This window comes from Channa argus, chromosome 13 (assembly GCF_033026475.1).
Source record: "Channa argus isolate prfri chromosome 13, Channa argus male v1.0, whole genome shotgun sequence".
NCBI classification, from domain to species: Eukaryota; Metazoa; Chordata; class Actinopteri; order Anabantiformes; family Channidae; genus Channa; species Channa argus.
The window spans coordinates 9,949,254-9,973,209 of NC_090209.1; the positions used below are offsets into that span (position 1 = coordinate 9,949,254).

The following is a 23,956-nucleotide window of genomic DNA, read 5'->3' on the forward strand; positions in this document are numbered from 1 at the left end:
TTTGAATTTATATGGAAAACTTTATTTGATAATAAAAATAGCATTCACAGACTTCTTTTGATAGCTACATATACATTGTAATCCATCTCAAGGAAAGAAGCTGGATAAGTTCACATCTACTTGTACTTAGACTAATGTTATGTATAGCTTCATGGGTCAAATAAAGCTATGAACAATGTAGTATTTATATATGCATAGTTTTATAAAAAAAAAAAAAAAAAAAGATTGGCCCATATACATGTACTGCTTTCATCAACACAGAGACATATGTCCGGAGCACATTGCAAGAAATAATGCTTGAAGAACACAGACTGCATACAAGTGCTTTATAATACAAAGGCAGGCTAACCATCAAGAGAGACTCAGACCATCAAGCTGTTTCTGATTGACTAAATACAGTCTTTCATTTTAAAATGTCTTTACATACCTGATCCAGGGTAAATCAACATATTCATCAGGTCCATTTCAGATATATAAACACAATATCACATTCCTCACTGCTGAGTTTTTTCATAAATTTCTCTTTTGTACAAGAAAAAGGCAACATTTTATTCCTTGACAGGTTCCTAATGGTTACGTTGGAAAAATTCTTTACAGGTGATGGCCAACAGGTTAACTTCTTAAATGTGTTTTTTTCTTCTTTTTTTAATACAGTACCATGGTGACAACAGTGACCAAACAATGCATTTGTAGTGGCTTACCCAATATATTTTTTGTTCTTTAATGAAACATAAAACAGAGAATACACACAAAACACATTATAAAGCAGCAGTCAGACTCCAGTGGCATGACAGCATGGCTCAGCATGGCAGATTAGTTGAGTTGTCTCCTGTACCAGGACTCTCCATATGTTACCAACAAAACAAACCACATTGGCTCCTTGTGTCAGGACCCAGGAAGGGGTCAGTGCGCAAATGTGGGTATCTTCAACATGAGGACAGGCCTGACAATTAGTGTGGGATTATAGTGCACATTCTTTACTCATTATTCTCACCAACACCTATCAGATAAAGTGATGAAACTACACTTTAATTACACATGCATCTTGCACTGGAATAATTTACATGTTTTTTTTTTTGGTTCTGGTTCGGGTATAATGCAGTCTCATATAAAATACTAAATGGAATTTTTGATGAGTAATAAATTTATATGACTCTCATTTTCCTGTAACTGAGAATCTACCAGAGCAGTTTCACCTATAGTTGAAAGTGAGCTAGACAGTGAGGTACAAAGGACCAGAGTATTCAAGTTATTTTTACACCTTTGCCAATTTTCACACCAGTTATCTGATTTCAGTGTGTGGGTATATTTAGCCAAATGAAGGGGAGCTGCCACATATTTCAAGGATGCAACACAAGTAAGGGTACAGCATGCTTGCTCACTTACAGTGTGCACTTTTACCTTTGTCCTTAAAGGTTTAATGAACTTGCTTAAGATATGTGCCAAATTAAAAATAAATAGTCAGGCAATACAACAAAGTCATATTATTAATAGAAGTTCTAGCTTTACCATCAGAACTTAAATTTAGATTTTTGCCTTAAGTCAAACATTTTTACAGTTCTTGTGAACAATCAGTGTTTTGTGCTATTGTATATTCAGTAAAGCAATTCAGAACGGATAAGACATCTAGAAACAAGTTGAAAACAAGCTTAGTAATTAGAAGTTACCACAACTGGAAGCATGTTTCATACCTCTGAGGGAACAAAGATTTAGGTTCAGCAATGCCTATAAAAAGCAATATCACCGATTTCATATGCAGGCACATACAATACCTTTACTATAGTACAACAACCTCTGTTATGTTCAAAATAACTATAACAATGACAAAACAACCAGTGTGAGCTGACAGAAGGATTGTACTCCTGCTGACTAATGAATCTCTGGATGGAATCACAAGTAGTTAAGTCAATTAAACCAATCAGCGAATCAGTCAACCAAATAAAGCACAAGAGTTAGTATCCTCAGAAGTCAGATTCCAGTGTATGGTACATAGTTTGCACAGATAGAGTAGAGAGTGGCGAGGGGGATCTCTGCTCTGCTCTAGATGCTGAGGTCTTTGGGGCTCTCTTTGTACAGCCTTCTCTTGGGCTCAGGGATCTGGTTTGGGCCATGGCCTACTGCATTATTTTTATGGCCTGTGTTATTATAGGCAGGATTGTTCTTCATCATGCTGTAGTAGTCCTTCAGTCTGGGTGCTGCTGCATAGTTCAGCTCATCCCGGCTGTAGTTGCTGTCAGGGGAAGAGTCCCGCTCCACTCTGTACCTTCTTTCCGGTGTCCCGTTCATCTGATGTCTCTCCTCTCTCCTCTCTGAGGAAGAGTCTCTCAGGAGGTTGCCATTCTTTGTGGTTCTGTCGTATCTACGGCCCCTGGACAGAGATAATGAATCCCCGTTGTTGTTGCTGCGCTCGGGGGTTGTGGCCTCCCTGACTTGCCCAGCCATCTGTGAGTCCTTGAGAAGCCTCCGCTCATAGAGCTTACGTTCGGGAGTGACTGCGAGGAAACCTCCATCATCGTACTCCTGCTCAGGTGTACGATCCCGATTCCCTCGATCTGCTCTGCGGTCCATGGACTTTGCCCGTCGACGATCAGGAGACGAGGTGTGCTTTCGGGTTGGTGAGCGGTCAAGGGAGCCGCGACGCTGCATACGAGATCTCCCATCCAAGGTAGAACTGCTGCTTGACAGCTCACATCCCCTCAGTTTCTCAGCAGCTGCAGCCTTCTTCCCCGAGCTGTCTTTCCTCAGAGTCTTTAGGAGTTTAGAGATGCCGCTCTCCGACTCGGACTTCTTGACTTTGCGGTCTCTGCTCTTCTTGTTAGCACTGCTACTGCTGTTACTGTTGTCTGGAGACCGCTGTCTGGGGGTACTTTGACTGTGATTGTTATTCCAGGTGTGATGATGGTGGGGGTTAAATTGCTGGCCTTGGCAGTCCATCTGATCTGACCCAGCCCTGTCCCTGTTCCTGTCTCGGCCACGCGCAGCCTCCTCCTGGCGTGATGGTTTGTGAAGGTCTGGTGGATAACTGGACTCCAATGAGGTGTGATATCGGCTGTTGGGTGGCAGCGTTGTCACTTCCGGAGTGTTTTGTGCCCCGGGTGTGGGAGGGTGCCCGTCACTGCTGCCGTCTGCAGGAAAGGAGAAGGAAGAGGGAGCTTGTTGACCAGAAACACTTTTATAGGAGGAATTAGGTTTAAGGATAATTACATTTAAATCACGTGTGACATTTATTGCGCTCAGTGGACATGAATTTCCTTGGTGGTTCATGTGAGCTCTTGCATTGACCTGACAGAGGGTCAATACAGAGATTTATGTAAATCATGCATCCCTGTGCTGTTTACTGTGTATCCCTACAAACAATCATGCTGAACTAAGTAGATATCTACACAGAAAGTGCATTGAAGCAACAAATCTCACTTCAATATGTATTCTCTATAGGGCTGTGGGTTGAAACACAAGGTGATGTCAACAACAGAAGTGGGTTAAACACACTGGCAAGTGTGGGGCAGAGACTGTCAATGACACAGCAGGCTCCGAGGAAATAATTCAAAACAACATGTTGAACAACTCAAAGTGCATCATTGGGAAGAAAAAACTAATAAATGGGGTCATTTTGGCTGCAGGTAGCATGTGATGAGCAGTGGCATTAAATTAGTCCAAGTTAAAATGTTTGGTCTGATGCTGGCAGCTGCAGGGGGATTGTACACACTTGGATTCACAGAAGTAAAGTTTAATTCAGGCAAAATGAGACAAAAAGCATGTACACAATGTAAAGACACTGACACGCAAACACAAAGTGGGATGCAGGTAGGGATGAGCTGGAAGGAAGCGTGGATAAAATTTAAAGGGAAAAAAAATGACCGGGAAAGTGGACTGGGACAGACTTTTGGCTACAAACCGTGGTCTGATTTTGGCCCATTAGGTAGAAACAGGGCTCTCCCATCTTGTCATTCCTCACTGTACCAACAGCGAGATGAGGAGCCATCATCGCTGGAGAGAGGAGGAAGAGCCCAGCAACAAGGGACAAATAAGAGAGAAAGAAGGAGGGATAGAGAGAAGACAAATAAAACAGACAAAAGGCTGTTTTACAGTGTGTCGTTATAGAGAGAAGAAAGGGTTTGTCATGAATGACTAGAAAGTTTTATACATTTTACAGAATCAAAAAACATCAGAGGGGGAAACTATCAGAAAAGTAAACCCCAGATAAACCAGAAAATAATGTCCAACAACAAAATGACTAAAATTGTGAGGAGTATAATCCATTAGCAGAACATACAGATCTTGGGAGGGAACATTATTTCACCTATAAAAAACATACTAATACTATGACACTGAGCAATTGTACAGCTTGATCTTCCAGGAAACTATGACAGGTTGCTTTATATTAAAGGATAAGAAAATGTCTACTTGGAGCAACATTCCTGTGGCGCGCTACGCAGATAATAAGCTTTAATCCAGTCTGCAGTTTGTACAGGTGGAAAACAATAAGATGTCAATGTTTGCATCTGCAGTGTCATTTATAGGAAGAGGAGAGAAACATTGCATCATGGTTACATACCATATTCAGGTACAGATCCATCACCCCGTTTGAGGACCAGCCGCGCCCTCCGTCCACCGTTCTTGATCAGTTCAATGGCACGTGAATGCTTCATGTTCTTTGTGCTCTCCCCATTAATCTCCAGGATCTCATCTCCCACCTTTTAAAACAGAGAGGCCATGGTATTATCCCAGCCAATTAGTGATGACTTTTCATTAACAGGGTGTAATAAGGAAACCTATAGACTATCAACCTGCCAAGGTCGACAGAGAAACTAGATGTCCTGTAGTCACATGTTCAGCTTTTAATAGTTTTATTACCCTCATTTTGCCATTTCTGACAGCAGCCCCATCCTCAGCTAGTCTTAACACATACAGGTCCATGTTGTACTCCCGTCCTCCTCTCAGACTAAAGCCAAACCCTTTGTTGTCCCGCTCCAGATCCACAGAGTAGAACTCAGCATCCTGAGACAGAAGGAGAGAGAACAAGAGGAATCCATGGTCAAAGGGGAGTCAAAAGGGGAGTCCAAACTTTAGGACTAATCAAGCCATGTCCCACAAAATCTCCCAAAATGTCAATAGCAATACAGTACTGTGGAAAGCATGAATAATTAATGATACATCAGCCTGTGAGCAGGGTACAGATCACCAAGCAAGGGCAGCACAAAGGCTAGAGCCGAAACTTATATTATATACCATTATTACATTAATAAAAACAAAAGTATGGAAAACCTTATATTAGACAGTACACGTCGAGGGGAGCAACATATTTCTTTGCGTAAAAAAGCAGAGGTAAAATTCAACGTATGACCCCCACCTTAATGGGAAACTGTTATATACTTTCAAAAATATGTACACAAGTCTAGCTTGACAACAATGCTCACTGTAGGTTTAATCCTTCCCCTGACCATCCTGATGCCAGAATAAAGGGGAATTGTGTTCAACACTTTTTGTATATTTTCTTACCTGACAAGCCAACATGTAAAAAATTTATTTAACTTCTCAGTGTAGCTCTCTTTTTATATTCTTCCCAGTATTTCTTCGGGAACTTTCAGGACCAAATACATTCTATTATTTGGTACCTTGGGTTAAAAGAGTTTTGTATAGATCTGATCAGAAGCTTTCCAGTGTATCATGTGTTATGTAACTGATAGTTGCTCATTGCTGTGTTGATGGAAAACCTGTTTTCATTAAAACTGTTCTCACCTGTATTGCCTGAGTTTGTGTTGGAGGGGGGGGAGGTGCTCCTTTGGACTTTGGGTTATTCCTTGAAAAAAGAGAAAATGTATCTATACACGATGCGCTGCATTAAACAATATGTTATAAATAGAGAGCCTAATCGATGCATATTGAAAAAAAAAAAAGAATAAAGATGCTTCATCACTTACCGCAACTCTGCAGACTGTTGAGGTGTGTGTGTGGTGGTGATGGTAGCTATCTTCTCAGCATTGGTCAACAGAGAAGCATTGGAAGATTCTTGTGATAAACAAATACAGAAAAATGTATTGAAAAGAAACAGCAATTAAATAAACTAAAATAAAGAAGCTGCTTTTGGTAAATGTATTTGCCAGTAGCCCTGTTTTCAAAAGCCAAATGTTATTCTCCACAAGACCGCCCACAGGCTGTTCAACCTGATGCTAACAGCCTGTGATGTTGTCACTTGCCATTTGCTCATGCCCAACACTGGCCCCACTGCACAAAAGAAACACAACAGTAAAAAAAAACAAACTATAAAACACAACTTGCATCATTGTTTCACCCATTATTCCAGGAGGATGAAAAACAAGGACAACTGTCTTTTATTGCCTTTCTTTAAGTCCATCTCAGCACTAGCAAGAAAATGGCAGCACACATTAGTTTCCAATGGCACTGGCAGCAGAAGAGCCCTGACTGTTTTTAGCTACAGTAGGTTGACTCAGTCGTCTCAGGCTCCTTACTCACTCAGCCCTCATTACTTGAAGAAATATGACTTCCTTAAGGCCACCTCTCTGTCTTCCTGAGGTGAACAATTTGCTCTTGCCACACACATCTTTCAAGCTATTTAAAATGAGAAAACGGTGGAACAGTAAAAGCCATCTTTCATTCACATTAAAAGATGTTTTCTAGCAGCGAAGCTTGCATTGTGCATGTACACACACAGGCCTGGAAGTTAGTGGACATGTGTGTGTGGGAGTGTGTTCCCACCTCTCTCACCTCGAGTCTTAATTAAGCTTCATTTTCTGTTTCTATGGATGGTTATGCAGCACGACTATGCTCAGTGTGTTATTAGTTATGTAAAAAGGAAATTCACTTTAAAAAGTGTGTAACCTAAAAAACTTCTGTGCTGAGATAGGCATTTCTATTTTATTTCCTATGCTACGCTGAAAAATTAATACAACAGGAGGCACTTGGTTTTTAATCCTTTCAAATGGACAAAATATTGCATATGGGAGGACATCTGGTAAAGAAAATAATTAAAAAGCACATAGTGTAAAGGAGTTGTGGCTAGAGTAGTTTCTGGGGAAAACCTCACCTTACTCCTACTCAGTGACTCATTTTGAGACACTAGGGTTCACACCCTGATGAAAAGTGCTCTTGTCTGTAAAGAGAAGTGGTGCCCTTTTCTTCCCACTACATCCATGAATAAGTCACATCATGCTGCATTATGAAACAGACATGAGACTAGGAGCAAAAAGCCTTACCATCACCCGGGATGATCCTGAGCGAGACTGTATTCCCGGCTTCCTTGATCAGGTTGACGATGTCCGAGTGCGACTTGTTGGTGATGGAGCAACCGTTAACAGCCAATATTCGGTCCCCGACTTTTAGCTTCCCACAGCGGTCTGCCGGGCTGCCCTCAATGATGCGTCCTATTTTGTGAGGCATGGCCACACAAGCATTCCCAACTTTTTTGTTAACATACATGTTTGTTTGAGTTCATATGGTGATGATTTGATTGGCATTTGTTGACGATTTGATTGGTATTTGTTTGATTGGGATTCATTTTTGTTTATTAAAAGGAAAGAAAACAGAAAGGGAAAAAGAGAATAAAAGATAGGTTAATAATCCAAATCACCATATCCCTATTCATCCAAGAAAATCAAGGTGCACATATCCAGGATTAACATGCGCGATAGTGTGTTTCCTAGAAAATGTGGATGTGTTAGCAACATAATTCATTGGTTCTTTTGGGAAATTGTGCAGCCTCTAGCCAATATATGCAGACATGTAGTCGATACAAGCACTGCAAGAAATACAGTATGCATCTGACTGACAGTTTTCAATAGTGCACATCGTGTTTACACAGAAGCTCCAAAAAGACTCTGGGGACCTCCAGTTCACTTCACCCTCCTTCCATTTCACTCCCTGTATTTCTACTCCTTCCTCCACTGCCCATTGGATCTAGTGTTTTTTACAGCATCCATATTTATTACATCACCTCACTTCGCATCTACCTCCCTCTGTCTTGATTGAAAAATGCATAAGCTAAGCACAATACCAACCCCAGGTCAGAGTAGGAGGGGAGAAGAGAGGGGGATGGGGACTGGAGCAAAATGTTTTATGCATCCATGGTGTGTGAGATATTGAATCAGCTAAAGTAATGTTTTTCTCAGGAATGAAAACCATCTACCACTCCTGTAGGAATCCTCAGAGCCATGTGTGTGTCTTTCTTTTTTCTAAAATACACATTCCCCTGTCAGATTTCAGCTCATGTCCCATATGGTTTGAATCCATTAGGAAAGTGAGCACAGGATGCTACAGCACGATCCCAGATCAGCACATGAAAGCACAAAGCCCATTCATCTCATCCACCCAAGGGGAATAATGACGGTGCAGAGCAGGGGAGCAGAGTGAGGCAACAGCAAAAACAACTTCAAAAAACTAGAAGACACTTAGGCAAGGTTGTTGACTAGCACTGTCACTAGTGTCATTATAAATATTACATTAATTGTTGCAATGCATTTTGCAGAGCAACACCATTAGCCCATGCGATCAATGAAACTTTCCCTGGGCAGTCAGTGGTGGTCATGTCTCATCCATTCTTGTGTTTTTGCCTGTGACACACCACAGTACATCATCATAATGACTCACTATACAAGGGACCTTGGCATGACTTTGGTGTTGGAAATTCATCACTTGGAGGTTAATACCAAATTTGTACAAAGAGGACATCTACAAGTCCTCATCAGTGCTTGAGCAACTTTAATGCATGCAATTTTGCTGTTTTGCTCTGATATGTGAACGGTATAGACAGCTATGAACTCTGCTGAGTAGACTTCAATTACATCCTAAATGAACTGTTGAGGGCAGTTGCGAGGCATGAATCTGTGATAAAGCGGATCCTGAAGGAATGTGACCTGTACATGAATGTCATTTTCCCTAAACTCATGATAGCAGGCTTGTGACCTCGGCCTGTTGCATGAAGTACACTGCTATCAAACGGCATCCTCCTGCTATTCACAACATGAAGAAAACTCAGTGGGGGGTTAACTAAAACAATATTGTACTGTGCATTTGTACTCTCCCTGAATGTGTGTCTTTACTGGAGATATCCTTTGGAAACTGTGGCTACTTCATGCGCTGACTATGAGATCAAACATTTGGTGTGTCTGCAAGTCTTGGAATGCACTGTATTTACCGCTTGGAAGACATTGTAAAGACTATTTATAAGCTAAAGGCTTAAGACATTTTTTCTTGCCATTGGTGGTAATGGAGGTTAAAAAAAGTTTTTATATACGACTGCAGGCTTACATGATGTGGATTGTGTGTGCAAGAGTCTGTGCCAACTTGTATTCTGCATTTCATTGCAGTATTCATTTGCATTCAATATGAAATTAAAAGAGTCAAAAAATGTTTTTAAGTTGAGCCTCTATGAAGTGGGTTTTAAAACTGCTTTCAGCACAGTATTATCATCAGTGTTATACGGCAACCTTTGAAGAATATTGCTTTAGTGATTTTGTCATGCTGCTCACAGACAGAGAGTAAATTAATCACAAACAACAGTGTTTTCATGACACTTGCACTCATACAGATTACAAATGCCCAAGCAATCAAAGTGTTGAGTCAGATTAAATTGAATCATATTGATCTTTTTAAGTCAAACATAGTCATCACATAGTAAACAAAATAAATTATTATGTCACACTGAATAGACATCCCTGTCAATCTCTAGCTCTGGCACCATCTGTGTCACTTACCGAAGGTGGTGCCAGCATCAGGCCTTGAAACAGATGACACAATGACAAAACCGAAGCCCTCGTTCTCTCCACGCTGGATCTCCACGTCGTACGGCTGCAGGGAGGCAGGCACCACTGCACTCCCGCTGCCACCTCCCCCACCGCTGCCTATACCACTGGTAGATCCGCTGCCAGAGCTGACAGTGTTGAGCGAGTTCTGGCTCCCCTGGGGTGTCCGTTTACCCTCTGTCAGACTGGGTGCCTGGGTGCTGCTGTGGTGGGAGGAGGCTGGTGATGGAGGAACATCACCTTCTCCTTTTGACACTGGAAGAAGAGAAATGTTTAATTAGACAATTATTTGCACATTGTCTTCACTTTCAACTGGGTAAGTGGCCAGGAGAGAAACTGTGTGCATTAGGCTTGTATTACTTATGTGACAGTGCAAGCACATGCATAACTTTTATTTAAAATTGCCATCACCTCCATATCCGGGGGTCTTGCGTCTGACAGTGAGGTTGACATGGCCCTGTTTGGCAGCTTGTTGCATCAGCTGCACCACCAGCTGGTGAGACTTTCCAACCACTGCTGTCCCATCCACACAGATGAGCTCATCACCCGACCGCAGGCGCCCATCCTCATCTGCAGCCCCGTACTTCACTATGTGCCCTATGTAGATCTGGAAAAAGCAGACCAATGCAATACATGATGTAAGAGATTTGTGTTAATGATGGTATATGATTATGAGATTATGGCTAATTAAACTGCTGTAAAAGAAACCACCAACTAAGAGATAGTGCTGGAACTCAGTGTGACTTATCCCCTTCTGAATTTTAAATTAATCTCTTAAACACAGCAGCATTTCAGAGTCTACCTCTGCATTACTTCAAGGGTTTTAGCGGCTGACGTTCGGCGAAACCAAGAAGGCCAGTGCAGCCTACTGGGGCTGCTGAGAAGCGTGCATGCTGTAGGCATTGTGTGGGTGTGTACACACACCACTGACAGAAACAGGCACACAACTACTGTATTTGGCACAAACAACAAGTACTAACTCCTGTGGGGTAAACCTGAAGCCTGCTGCCATTTTATTTCCCTCTATTCCTCACTATCTGCCTTCTACCCTCCCTCTTGCGCCTTCCTTTTAAGACAAATATATAGCGCACAACCAGAGAGATTGGTGGGTAAGGCCTTTGCTTCTCTTAACAAGCTGTCTATATGATCCTCCTGAGAGCAACAGCTCCAGTTAGAGAGAGAGTGATGTGTTAGGACTTTCTGCTACTCTGGTTTTAAAGGGAGAATAAACAGTAAAGCAGGACAAAAAGATCACTTACAAAATACTAACAAAAATAACATCATATAGAAATTGGAACTATACTAGGAAATTACCATTTAGAGAGTAGTATTAATGAGTGTATATTTAGATTTTAAGATTTTAATTAACAGTTTCGGTAATTTAATGCAAAACTGTTGATAAGTTTGAAAGGGATACTTACAGGCTCTCCGGGCTCATTTCCACCCAGGATACGGAAGCCGAAGCCTGTATCCTTCCGCCAGAGAAAAATGTCCTGCTCCTGACAATCTGGCACTGAAAATACACAAGAGAAACAATGAGAGACTACTATAAAGAGGAACCAGCAAACCCACCAAGATCTGCAAGCACTGCTCAGAGTAAACTGATTAGGAGTATTTAGGCTAATCTCTAACAAGTTACAAATCCACATCCAGTTGTGTAATTACTGATCAATACAGTGTTTGTTTTTCTATGAGCAACCCAATGAAAGGAGGCATGATCATCACCCGCTTCTTCCTTCACCTCAGCACTGCCTCTTAGGGAGAGCAGATTGGCTCCTTGTTCTCACATGCAGACACCAAACAAGGCTACAAAGTCTCAAGCTGTGGCCTCATCAGACTCGCAGACATGCGATCTATAAAGTTACAAAATGCCGATCCCTATTATTAGCCCTCATTTATATATCAAACTTTTGTCATTCACATGAACTTACAGCATCGTTCTCCTGTGTATCTCTCCTGCTTGACATAACACACAACTCCCCACACATTTGCATCTCACCATGGACTGAGCAGACTGTGGAGGAGGACACAGGCAATTTGGTGTCAGTCTGTTCAACCCACAGGGCCATTCTGTGCTGCCTGCTGCTTAGACGGCTGCAACGCAAGGCCAGTAGTGAACCCGTGAGCTTTAGCTCTCTGGTTCCCCCGGTAACTCGCTGGGTGGGAATTAAACTGCTGCGGCCAGACTTGTAATTAACCCTCCATTGACCCATGTCTATTGAGTAGTGATCAAAGTAAACTACTGTAACAGTAAGAGGAACAGCTGTGTGCCATATCGAGTGCCAGGTGAAATGAAGCATGCAGGGAAGCTAAATTCCCAACAGCTCACCCTTCAGTCACACTGTCTTGCCACTAAGATAGTGCTCTTTGAGTTCACTCAGTGGATGCACAGACCCACGTAGACACGAATCTAAGAGTGTGTGCTTGTATGTAGCAGGATGCCCATGAATACATATGAAAGCATAGACACAAAATCTAGGCCTCCTTGTCATTCTTAGTCTCCTTCTCTGCTTCTTGTATTGTCGTGTCTTCGCCTCCTCTCCACGACTCAAAAAGGGGCTGCAGCTCCTTCAGGGGTTCTCAAACATATACCAATCAGCCACAGCTTAAAGCAGCTCTCTCTGGGCCCTGTTAATATTTAATCGACAGCAGTCCTAGATTCTAAAGGCTGTTAACAATTATCAACCAGCATTGCAAGTGCACAACCCAAATGTCTAGCTGGCACAAGCGTATGACAAGCAAACACTGCAGACCTGCCATTTATCAATTCTGATGAGTTTTAAAAGATGACATGTGGCTAAATTCTTAAAGAGAAAGACGACACTGCTCAGGGACACTAAAGGGCTTGAAAAAACTTCACAACCTCCACAAATCAAGGAGGTAGGTATATCAGTGGGAACATCATTTATCTGCAAGAGGAGACATTGCCACAGGGACATAGTGAATAGAGAGATATAACATATGCTATTTATTTTTTTGCAAAGCCTCAAAGAAAACCAGCTCGAATTTAAATGGACAGTAACATGAAGCATATTGCAAAAGGGACCAAATATTTTTTATGCAATGAAATGGACTCTTCTGGACTGGCCAAGCCAATGGCCTGATCTGAGTCCAATCCTAAGTATGCATTTCACTTGGTGAAAGCAAACCTAAAAGAAAAAAAGCCCCAAGAGCAAGCATGATATGAGAGTAATGCAGTAAAGGCCTGGCAGAGCATTATCATGGAAGAAACCCAGCATTTGGAGATGTCTACGGTTGCCATACCAGTCAGCAAAAAAAATCCAAAATCTAAAATAAGACTGAAATAAATGCTACTCACATCGACTTTCGTACATGCTCCTGGACTGAGCCCAGATCTTGAAGGGGTCAGGCTTCTTCTGGAGGGTGAAGGTGCCATCTGCATGGTCCTGAGGGGGCAGGCCTGGCAGAGGTTGGGTGGGGGCAGCAGGAGTGGCAGCCACAGCCTCACTGGGCATGGCAGAGGGTGGGTGGCTGGGAGAATCGGTGTGGGTGCTGCGATGGCTGCACACACTGTGCTGGGAGCTGCTCTGGCTGTCTTTCCTCTCTAACTGGTGCTGGGCGGACAGAAAACACAGAGAGAGGTATATGTGTGTCAGGAATGGGGGTGGATATAAGCAGAAAATGGAGGCAGAGGGCAGAAAAAGGAGAACAAAGTGAGTGATAAGTGAGTCAGTGATAAGGGTGAGATAGAGGGGAAACGAGATGAGTGAGAAACGTGTTGATGGAGGACAAAGAGAAAGAAAAACCATTCAAGGTCATCTTTTTTTGACGTTGCAGTAGAACATCTCTCACTGAAAACATCTGCTGTAGTTTAAGGATAAATAACTTGGTTTCCATGGTTGCTAGTCAAAGAACATTTGAAAGGTGAAGGAATTTCAACGAACAAAGATATTTTCTTTATGCATCCCATGGGTTTTTGTTTATTGAAAGAAAAAAGGTCCTGTGAGTGGAAACAAAATCAAGGTTGGTCTGAACAGAAACTAGAATGTTTGAAATCTGAATTACAAATTTCAATAGCAAAGAAAAATCCTGTTGGGTAGGAGAAAAGTACTGAGAGTATTTTGTTGTTATTCAGTTAATTGAAATTGCTGAAAAACTGGCCAATTTAACCGTGAAAACAAAAAGCTGCTGTTTACACTGTGAACACTGCTGTTAAACCAGATCTGTGAAAAGACTTGTGTCTGGTAGATTACTGTACTTTGTAACATTTACGGCATTTCTACTGTTATCTTTCGATCATCCCAATGTAAACAAAAATAACTATGTTATAAATGTGATGGAGTAAGACAAACAACGGCTCAGTATTTTGATGCCTACAAATTCAGTGACCTGCTACCGAAACTGGACTCCCTTAACTGCGTTTTAGTGTCACTGGTGCCTGAAGCAACTAAACCCCATACACAAAAGCCTTTGTGTTATTTTAACAGAGGGGTGTTTTCTTATTAACTCCTGCTAAAACAATATATATATAGGCTTTAGTGTTTCCCATAGGATTTTTTTTCCCAGCAGCTGCGGTGTCCTGTGCATGTCCACGAGCGTAATTAGCTGGACCTGAATTTACACGTCACCAGAGGAACAGCTTAAAACAACCCCAGAATCGCTCTAGATGGGGTTCTGGTTGTTAGAGAGAAGCTTGAGAAATCAGGAAGCTTGCAAATGTTTCAGAAAATTTGCAGGCTGTTATTGTCCTACTATTGTGCTATCATGCTGATCAGCACTTTTTGGTTTTCTGTAATTTTTGTCTCCTGATTTTGTATCTAGAAAACATAGCTGCATATTTTTTGCAGATGCGCATTTCGAAAGAATTTATGCAAAATAAGCCTTACTGAGGTGTGTTTTCTGCCAGTGAAAACGTGCCAAATGACAACTGAATAATTTCTTTTCTCATATAAATAATAAACCAGTGCACGGAACGATAGAGATGTCATGGCAGCGTCTCCAAGACTCTCACTCATCAGACTGTAATAGACGAAGGGTCAAATATTCCAGTAATGCTTCATAATGAGGAGAACAGCCATGCAAAATTGACTTTTCACTTTATCACCAGAGACTTGCTTAATGGATTGGGACAGCACAGTTTCTCTTGTGTATATGAGTTTATTGTGAGCAGCTATTTAGATTCTGAACTGGAGGCAAAATGGTTGTTCTGGGTTGACACAAAGTTGCATGCAGCGTGACATTTCCCTGACATAACACAGGAGGAAAAACTGGCTTTTTCACAGTGGAAAGTTAATCCAAAGTGACAGTCAAGCAGGGCGACTATTGGGTCCCACTCCTCCCCCCCAAACATTTCCAGCGCCCCCTCCTCCTCCATCTGCCATGCCATGTGACCTGAATAGGTAAAACCCATTACTCTGACTGGTACCATTGTAAACTAATGCAAATCTTAATATCAAGTGCGCAGGGGGTGGGGATGGGGTTATTAATGTCAAGTAGGAGACACAGATTTTATTCCACTCAAGTTGTGGCAATGGAACCCGTCGTTGACTTTGGATGAGTCTGTCAAGGGAAAACGTCCTTCTGTTATAACCCGTAGACTCTCAAGGGTTGAATTAGAGTGTCAGTAATTTAAAGCTGCACTGGCGTCACTTTTGAACCTGTATTGATTTTTTTTATCAGGTTGGGATAGGTCATCATAACGGACAGGCAGCTGCTCCTCTAAACTCGTAAATACTGTAACTGCAGTGTCCCCTGAAAATCCCTCACACTGCTCAGACAACTAGTCTTTCTGCTTCTTTGCCCGTTTCCCCATCCTGTCCTAACCATCACTACTACAAACACATAGCAATCTGTTGCAATCTCTCCTCTGGCTTCCCCACTTTCTCTTCGCTTTGTTTTGAGCTCACTCTGTCATCATTGCCCCCTTGTCCCTGCGTTTATCCATGAGTTTTCATAATAATTCACTACTGTGGGACAAGCCATCTCCACACTGGTCTTCTCTACTCCCTCAATCTCATCCCTTTCTCCTTTCCCTGCATCTTGTCTCTCTCCCCACACCGTCTCTCCACTGTGGCTGTCTGCCCTCCACAACAGCTGGTCACTGTTACACTGCTCTGCCTAGGCTATGCTTAATCAGTCACAGGATGGCAGTGTGACAGGAGTGTGTCTGTGTGTTTGTGTGTAGAGAGAAAGAGGGGGAATATAAAACAAAGAGAAATGACAACACAGAGGCAAGAAAAGAAAATGAAAACAATAAAAGAAGCCCGTGGCAAAAGTCAAAGTGGCAGACTGCAAGGAGTGGTGACAGCAGGATAAAACGGGAAGGTTTCTGAAGCTCTGAATATAAAGCAGTCGAGAGAGTTAGATACCACATCTCTGCCTCTTGTTCTTTAAATAGCGCTCTTTTCACTCAGAGCAAACATGCACACACAAAGGAGGACAAGATTATAGTACTCACCACCAGCTTTGGACTCCTCTTGGCAGGCACCACTCCTGCAAAGCATCGGCAGAGAGACAGAGAGAGCATTAATGACCTGCAGGGCTCTTTCCTTGTCCCGTCTAATCAAAAACTCCACAGGACAAACGGATGGACCCGTTTCTTTTCTCAAAGCAGAATGCAACTGGCCCACGCTCTATCTCCTCCTTCTTCTCCTCCCCTCTGTTGCTTTCTCACCCCGAGTAAAACACTGCGCTAGGCTGTGCGCTAATCTGCTCCCCGTGCGTTGGATCCTGCTCCCCTCAGCACTCTCACCCGTGCTGTTAGAAGACCAGTAACGGATCTATCTGCATTAGACAAGCTGACTGATGCTGCAGCAGCCTTGGACGGCTGGACCAAGCTACAGGTCACCCCCGGATTGCTCACCAGCTGTCTCCAACACCAGCATTCCAGCAGCTCAACTATTAACCACTAAGAAGGAGCTCAGCAGCTTGATATCATATCATATCAAGGGAAAGGCTGAGCTTCTGCCTCACCGTGCACATCTTCTAAGAAACTACAGAGCTGGTTCCCCTCCTCTCCACTTGCCCATTTGCTGAAAGCTCACATTGAGATCTTCTCTCTCTGCCTTTTCTTTTTTGGTCCCACCCCTTCTCTTCTTCTGTGCACCATGACTTCCATCTGTCTGTCTTTCTCTTTCTGTCTCGCTCTCTCTTTATATACCAGTTAACATGGTGTAGAGAGTCACCAAGAAGATCAGTCTCATTTGTGCTAATGAAATATTCATACCTGGAGCCAGTTGTCAAGGGAAGAGGTTTCACAGCATACCAGTGCAGGGAATAATTCACTTTCCTACTTAACTGCACTTTTTAACATCCCAAAGAACTCATTCATGGTGGGGGTTCCACTACCTCAATTATATTACCATATGTAATTACATATTCATTCAGACACCACCTGATTGTTTTGGGTAAGATGTGCCACTTGCCAAGAAAACTAATTTCCCTTCCTGAAGCTTCTTTTCCCGCCACTTACCACAGCACACTATGTTGAGACAAAAATAGACAAATGAATGCATGAACTATATAAGGCAGGATTGGGACAAAGAGTTGCTGTTGCCAAGGCAATCAAGTAGTCCTGTATACAGCAGCAGCAGTCTACTTTGTTGAATATGAGGAGTGAGCAGCAGCAGTGCACCACATTTACATGAATTCCCAACTATGATCCATTGCAGCGTCAGTCTGCCTCATTCCCACTATGAAAACCAATGAAGCCATATTCTTTCCTACAAAATCTAAAAGCTAGCATCCACAGGGAAAAACCTATTGGTAGAGTGAATGGAAGGTCCCAGTGACATTAACACATGCAACAACATTCAAGCATCCATCTCAGACTCTTTCTGCTGCATTGGCAAAAAAATCATTAAATGTTAAAACTCTCTGTTGCTGCAAAGCCCCTCTCTCTACACGATTCATAATTTATCCTCTCTATTTTCCCTTCCCCCCTTTATTCCTCTCTCCCTCAGATTATTGGGTGCCAGTTACTGAAGCAAGTGAAACATCACAGCTGTTGACGTGCTGAGGTAGAAGGTCAGATGTCAATAATATGTGATTCCCAATGCAATAGCAGCTTATATGACCCTGAAGCCCTAAATTACATAGCGTGGAAGGTCAACAGAAAACTTTCACTTTGAAATAACCTCTGAAAATCTTCGAAGTATCAAAAAAAAAATTCATATTAACAGGGGCCAGTAATAATGGTCGTTAAAAATATGGGTGTGCAACTGAAAGAGAACTCAAGGAATGGAGTAGTTTGATTCGAACTCTACATTTATCTACTACATGTGTCAGTTAGATCAGCTGATTTACATGCAGCACATTAAACACAGCTCATTTATATGCATGCATGATGCAGACTCACCCTGTCATTGTGATGCTGATGTATACATGTCATTTGGCGTTGATTGAATCTGGATAAATTTAACATTTATGAGCAGCTGAAGTTCAGTGGAAGAAATATGGGAATTGCATGTTCCTGCACACACGCAACTCTGCAGAGGGATCTCTAAATGCATGCACGCTATACACATTCAATATCAGCACCGGCAGATATGCATGAAGGTGAGCTTTTAGTTATACACACAGAATGAGTTTGTAAAAATACTCATATATACACGCCACATTTACATTATGCAGCGCTGCCATAATCCTCATATTTTTTAGCCTGCTGAAGCTGCTGAATGACAGTAAAGCTCTGCTCATAACCCACAACAGAATGCTCCCCATTAAAGACTCTGAAGTGACACTAGCTTAAAAGGGCGGATTTTTTGTATTACTAAGCAACCTTCTGTAAGTATGGCTAAGCCTCTGTCTATTATCATTCTAAAAAGATAGGAAGTAAACAAATTGTAGGTGAAAGCGAGCAATACTAGCACAGTTACGAATAAGTACATGTACGCTACAGGGAAAAATGTAGAACAACACTAAAGACAGAGAGTGTGGATACAGACATGTAGGCTGTACAACATGTGCATTGTATTAATTGGTAATATGAGCACATACCAATCAGTGTTTCTACCAAGAAGCTTGTAAACATTTGTGTGAAATGTCTTAATTATCCTGCTCTAGATTCTGTCCATTTCTTAACATTACAATATCAAAAGAAAACTGAACAGAAATCACAGATGCACACAACTGCTTTCACCGATGAGCAGCAGAAAAAGTGCCATAATTCAATAAAATAGAGAAAAATGTGTGTTTTAGCTTAGTTATATGGGTTGAAAATGTGGGTTTGAGTGTGTGTTTGTGTGTGTTGAGTGACAGAACTGAAAAAGCTTGAACTACACAAATCTGCAGCACAATGAATAGTCCAGTGTTTCAATATGCTGTAGAAACTATGGCCTTGGTGGGTTCAACCAAAGCCCACACATGAGAGCAAACAGTCCTTCCTCCAGGTTTTCTATATACATTGTTGGACGGTGCACAACATGAGTAATGTTCTCTTTTTTTGAAACCTGCAAACACCTGTCCTTGCTCTACTCTTCCTATTATCTGGCACTGCTTCTCTTAGTTACTCTAAATGATATTGTCATGCTCCTTCTCATCACCACTACCTTAATGTCATCCACATTTCACTTCCTTCATTCTTTTCATTTTCTCTCTTGTATCTGTCTGTCTCTCAGGGGACAGGAGCACTGTGCACCATTGTCATAGCAACAACGATGGAAAGACAAGATGGAGGAGTCATAGCTGGCCTGGCCTCCTTTACAGGAGACCATCTTTGTGTTAAAGAACACATAATGGTATCTTGTAAAAAATTAATGCAAAATAACATTTCACACTAGAAACCTTGAAACTAATTGCAACAACAATAAAAAAAGTTAACAGGTAAACATTCACAAATGAAACTGGTTAGATGCAGTTGGAGAAGGTTAAAGAAGGCTAAGCTGAAAAATTCTTAATAATCATGTAAATCCAAACATACAGTAGATACTTACTGTAGCTTGTACTTACTTTTCCTTTTTAACAACTGGCACAACACAGTGCTTTAGCAGCTACTTTTTTTGTTACCACAACAACTTCTGTAGCTCTTGTCTATGCCTATGGCACAAATTACATGTTGCCACTCTTTTCTTCACCAGGTCCACAACTGAAGCTAGAGAGACCATTTGTTACACAATCCAAAAGATAAAATGTGTCTCTGTTCTCACTCTTTGCACTGTTCTGTCATTGCATTAAAGTAATGGCAAAATGAACTAAAGCCTCCTGCAAATGCCCTGTTTAGAAACACATTTGAATTTTTGTTACTTGTGGAGCTTCTAAACTGATTGTGTATCTTTCAGCGATTAGCCACAAGCAAACAACTCTGACACTATTCAGTTCAGAGTGATGCTTTCCCGTGTGCAAAAAAAAAAAAACAAATAAAACAAGCTTTGTTCTTCACATCATAAAATGCAAACAACTGGATCTTATTGAAATGACTGTTTAAAATATGTTTGGTGCAGTTTTTATACTTTGTATATATACTTTGTTTTTCCATAAATGTAACTTCAGTGACACTGCCTGTGAAAAAATCTTTTACAAAATTGGAACATAACAATAGCATTGGGAAAAAATAGCTGCATATTCGAGAGAAAACAATTACTATAGAAAAGTCATTGTATTATGTTATGTTTGATGTTATGTTTTGTGCCCTCTTTTAAAAACAGACTCTGCTGACACTTAGTCACACTGCACAGCTTGATGAGTCACAGATAAAAAGATTAAGGCTTCTTCTCCTCTAGCAGAAGTCCACCTTGTTGCTTGTCCTCCTCCTTCTCCTCCTCGTCTATGCTTCTCTAAGCCAATCCACCCATATTTGTCTCCTTGCTGAATTTTCAGTGCTGTTCAGCAAATATCACACTCTCCTCTAATCCTCCACCTGTACTTTCAAAAAACATGATCCCTGGGCCTCCTATTTCTCATCCTCTGCTCTTTCCTCTTATCTGCTTTACCTTGCTCCTCTTAGTTCCCATAATTGTTGTTTGTGAATGACGATGTGCAAACTAGTAGCGAGGACTAGAAAGGTCACTACATCATTTTCAGACAGAAAGCCAAGCAAAAATCTCAGCCTTTGTTTTGGAGTGCAGCTACAACTAATGACCATTTTTTAATTGATAATCTGTCGTGTATTTTGGATTAATCTATAAGCTGTTTTATCAATAAAGTAATGAAAAAGGGTTGTCACTTTTTCACAGAGCCAAAAAACCCAAGACAAATTGAGTTAAAAACATAATGGTACCTGACATATTAAAGAATTAACAGATTTCAGCCAGTTTTGAGACTTTTTAAATAATAAAGTACCTCAAACTTAGTGTTAAATATTTTACTGTTGATGGCTTCTACTCTGTGCAACAGCGATCATTTAAGTTCATTGGGCTACTAGATTCTTGCAATCTAAGTAAGAAGAACACAAGAGGCACACAGCCCCTTCATTAGCTTGTGTCATCTATATGAGTCAATCCTATGTCTTGGGAATACAGCTCTCAGAAACATGTTTTAGTGTGTGTGCAAACATTATTCTGTTCTTAACTTTATATAAATAATGTCAGTTATACTTTGTTGGACTTACTACCTTCTCTGCCTCCTACACATTCATGGCATATACCTTGACATTTCTGATACTGTCAGAATTTGGTTAATCTGTCACTGGCTCTAAAGAACAGCTTTTTTGGATTGGTGATCAAAGACCTTACCACAATTTGTCATGACTGTCAACTTCATCTTTGGCAGCCCTGACATGCACAGTGTTATTACTGGACCTTGAGGAATGAATCAACCTCACATTTTAGTCAAACTATCAAGCACCTTCATTCAGATTTTCAGAATGCCGCAGATTTTCAACTACTTTATTTTGACATAACGTTTGTAAGGGTGTTAAATGTTGCATTCAGACAGCATGTGTGGTTTGAGATGATGGCTTGTAGAAAAGTGACGTATCATATTTGCACTAGTGAAATGACGAAATATTTTATGCTTTATTCAGCCCCCAATCTAATATGCTTAGATGTTCCTCTATGTTCTAGTATCAGGAACAGCACCTTCCGTATCAGGTCTCTGATGTACGCACATGCACGCACATACACACACACACACACACACACTCACTCAGGTCCATATTGATGATGACATTACAGCAGTGTTTTTTCCGCAGTAGTGCACAAGGTCAGCTTTTTAAAGGGCATAATTGATGCGAGTCACATATCTCAACTTTCCCCTAATACAGACCTTAAATTTAATTTAGTATCTACACGGATACTTGCAAGTGAACAATTTGCATTGTTACGGCATTTCAGTGAGAAAAGCATTTCACTGTAGGCCATTCCTGGCCAAAAGACTCGTCTGTAAGTGTTCATGAATGTGGTAATGAGCGGGTTAAAGCAAAGAAGGATCCACCATCAAATCTGCAAAAAACATATGCACCTGTAAACCACAGAGTAAAAGCCAACATCAATCAAAACATTACCTTGTTTTTTTTCTAGGAGCAGTAATTTGAAGAATATTCACACTCTTCATGATGCCAAATTATCATAAAGGCAACATAAGACAATAGCAAATGGGAAGACTGAGGTCTATTTCAGCTGCATCTGAATTTATATAGAAGTCACTGACCTAATGTGCTCCTCCTCCCCTCCCTTCTCATTCAACTATCTCACCTCTTTACACAGCATCCCACTCCTTTCCACACTCATCTGCTCATCCTCTGCCATGCTACACAGCCCATCATCTCTTTGTCTCTCCTGGTTTCATCCCATCCAGTCCAAGCATTTTCACCATGCCACCCACTCTCTTACTCCCTTTTCTCTCCTGCTTTCTCATTATCTGACTCTTGCTGTGCCAACTATTCAAGCTGTTGTCTGTTCATCAGACAACAATGCATTATTTTGTGCACTTCATCACACTTCCTCTTACATCAAATCTTGACTTTCCTGCGTCTATTTATCTACCACTGCTGACAAATGCTAGACATCAACATGTAATACATACCTCTTTGCACGAGCATAGTGACCTCACTGCCTCTGGGGCATTTGCTTAGCAGGTCCACCACCTGGTTGTGGCTCATATTCTGGACATTTCTCTTGTTGACTTCCATCAAAATGTCCCCCTCTTTTAAACCCCGGCAACGTGGATAGTCCACTATCTGCTTGACTCTCTGCCCTCCTCCAGTAAGGCTGTCAGCAATGGTGAAACCAAATCCTTTGTCCCCCTTTTCCATGTGGATGGTGATCAGCTCAGGCTGGGTGGCTATGGACGAGGCAAGGGTGACTACATCACTCGTATAACTGTGCGAGCCATTAGACGCCACCTCAGCTGAGGGGCTGTGTGGCCGCGGCTCCCTCATGCCGTTAATGGGTCCAACCTGGTTGGAAGGCGAGTCAAACGTCTCCTGTCCATTGACGATTATTGGCTCCTTATCCAAGATTGCCACTGAGGTCACCAGGCTGGTGTTGGGGTCATCGGGGTCAAAGGGCAGTGGGTAGCCCCGGCACAAGGCCAGATCCACCGTGGAACCGATTGGGATGGATTGAAAGATTTTCACCACCTGAGCGTGGGTGTATCCCAGCACAATGGTGTCATTCACACTGACTATCACGTCACCTACACCAGGGAAAATTATACTTTCAGTGATGAAGTTATTTAAACTAATAACAACTACTTTAACCAATCACAGTTTCCCTACCAAACATAGTTAATATTACACTGTTGGTATTATTTGGTGTTATTTGTGTGATTTATATACTGAAGTTTCACTATTCAGTTACATGAAACTAAAACAACAAAGTGCCTGTGACTCGCAACATGACAAAAGTTTATCTGGTCTCTCACCTAGAACGTGCTGAGAAATGCTTCAGCCTCCTGCTGCTCTAGACTGAATAAGTAGCATAGAAAATGGATGGCTGTATTGCAAGAATACTACAGTGTGCTGTTGAATGAAAACACTGCCCCCTGTGGATGGTGGTTATGTACTGCACCTGTCTCCATCTTGCCATCCACAGCCGCAGGCCCGTCCAGAACCAGACTTTTGATCTGTAGAAACTCATCTGGCTCGTCACCTCCAACCACAGTGAAGCCAAAGCCTCGACGACTCTTCTTCAGTTTTGTGTTGATGAAGGTTCCTTTTAACTCTGCTGGGTTTCTTGTGAAGAAAGGCTTCCCTCCTGCAGAGCAGCAGAGAAACAACTAATATTCTCAACATACAGTATTCCTGAATAGTCCTTTGTAGGTGGTAATGTTATCTCTTATATTCAGATCAGAGTTTGTAA

At 41.7% G+C, this 23,956-nt stretch overlaps 1 protein-coding gene across 13 annotated transcripts in view; it reads right to left on the reverse strand.

Annotated features, from left to right (window-relative positions):
* Window positions 1-23,956, reverse strand: part of LOC137139443 (membrane-associated guanylate kinase, WW and PDZ domain-containing protein 1-like) — an 83,882-nt gene continuing 59,926 nt past the window's right edge. For 11 of the 13 annotated variants that reach the window (XM_067526683.1, XM_067526682.1, XM_067526679.1 and 8 more), the window contains 13 exons: window positions 23,666-23,851; window positions 22,680-23,291; window positions 16,177-16,211; window positions 13,078-13,333; window positions 11,180-11,271; window positions 10,170-10,365; window positions 9,711-10,013; window positions 7,215-7,418; window positions 5,922-6,009; window positions 5,740-5,800; window positions 4,855-4,998; window positions 4,556-4,694; window positions 1-3,125 (listed from right to left, as the gene is read on the reverse strand). In XM_067526683.1, coding sequence (XP_067382784.1) covers window positions 2,041-3,125; window positions 4,556-4,694; window positions 4,855-4,998; window positions 5,740-5,800; window positions 5,922-6,009; window positions 7,215-7,418; window positions 9,711-10,013; window positions 10,170-10,365; window positions 11,180-11,271; window positions 13,078-13,333; window positions 16,177-16,211; window positions 22,680-23,291; window positions 23,666-23,851 — 3,401 coding nt within the window. In that variant the 3' untranslated portion in view covers window positions 1-2,040. Of the gene's footprint in view, window positions 3,126-3,895; window positions 3,988-4,555; window positions 4,695-4,854; window positions 4,999-5,739; window positions 5,801-5,921; window positions 6,010-7,214; window positions 7,419-9,710; window positions 10,014-10,169; window positions 10,366-11,179; window positions 11,272-13,077; window positions 13,334-16,176; window positions 16,212-22,679; window positions 23,292-23,665; window positions 23,852-23,956 lie in introns of all 13 variants that reach the window. The other 2 variants (XM_067526688.1, XM_067526678.1) reach the window with 2 other exon arrangements.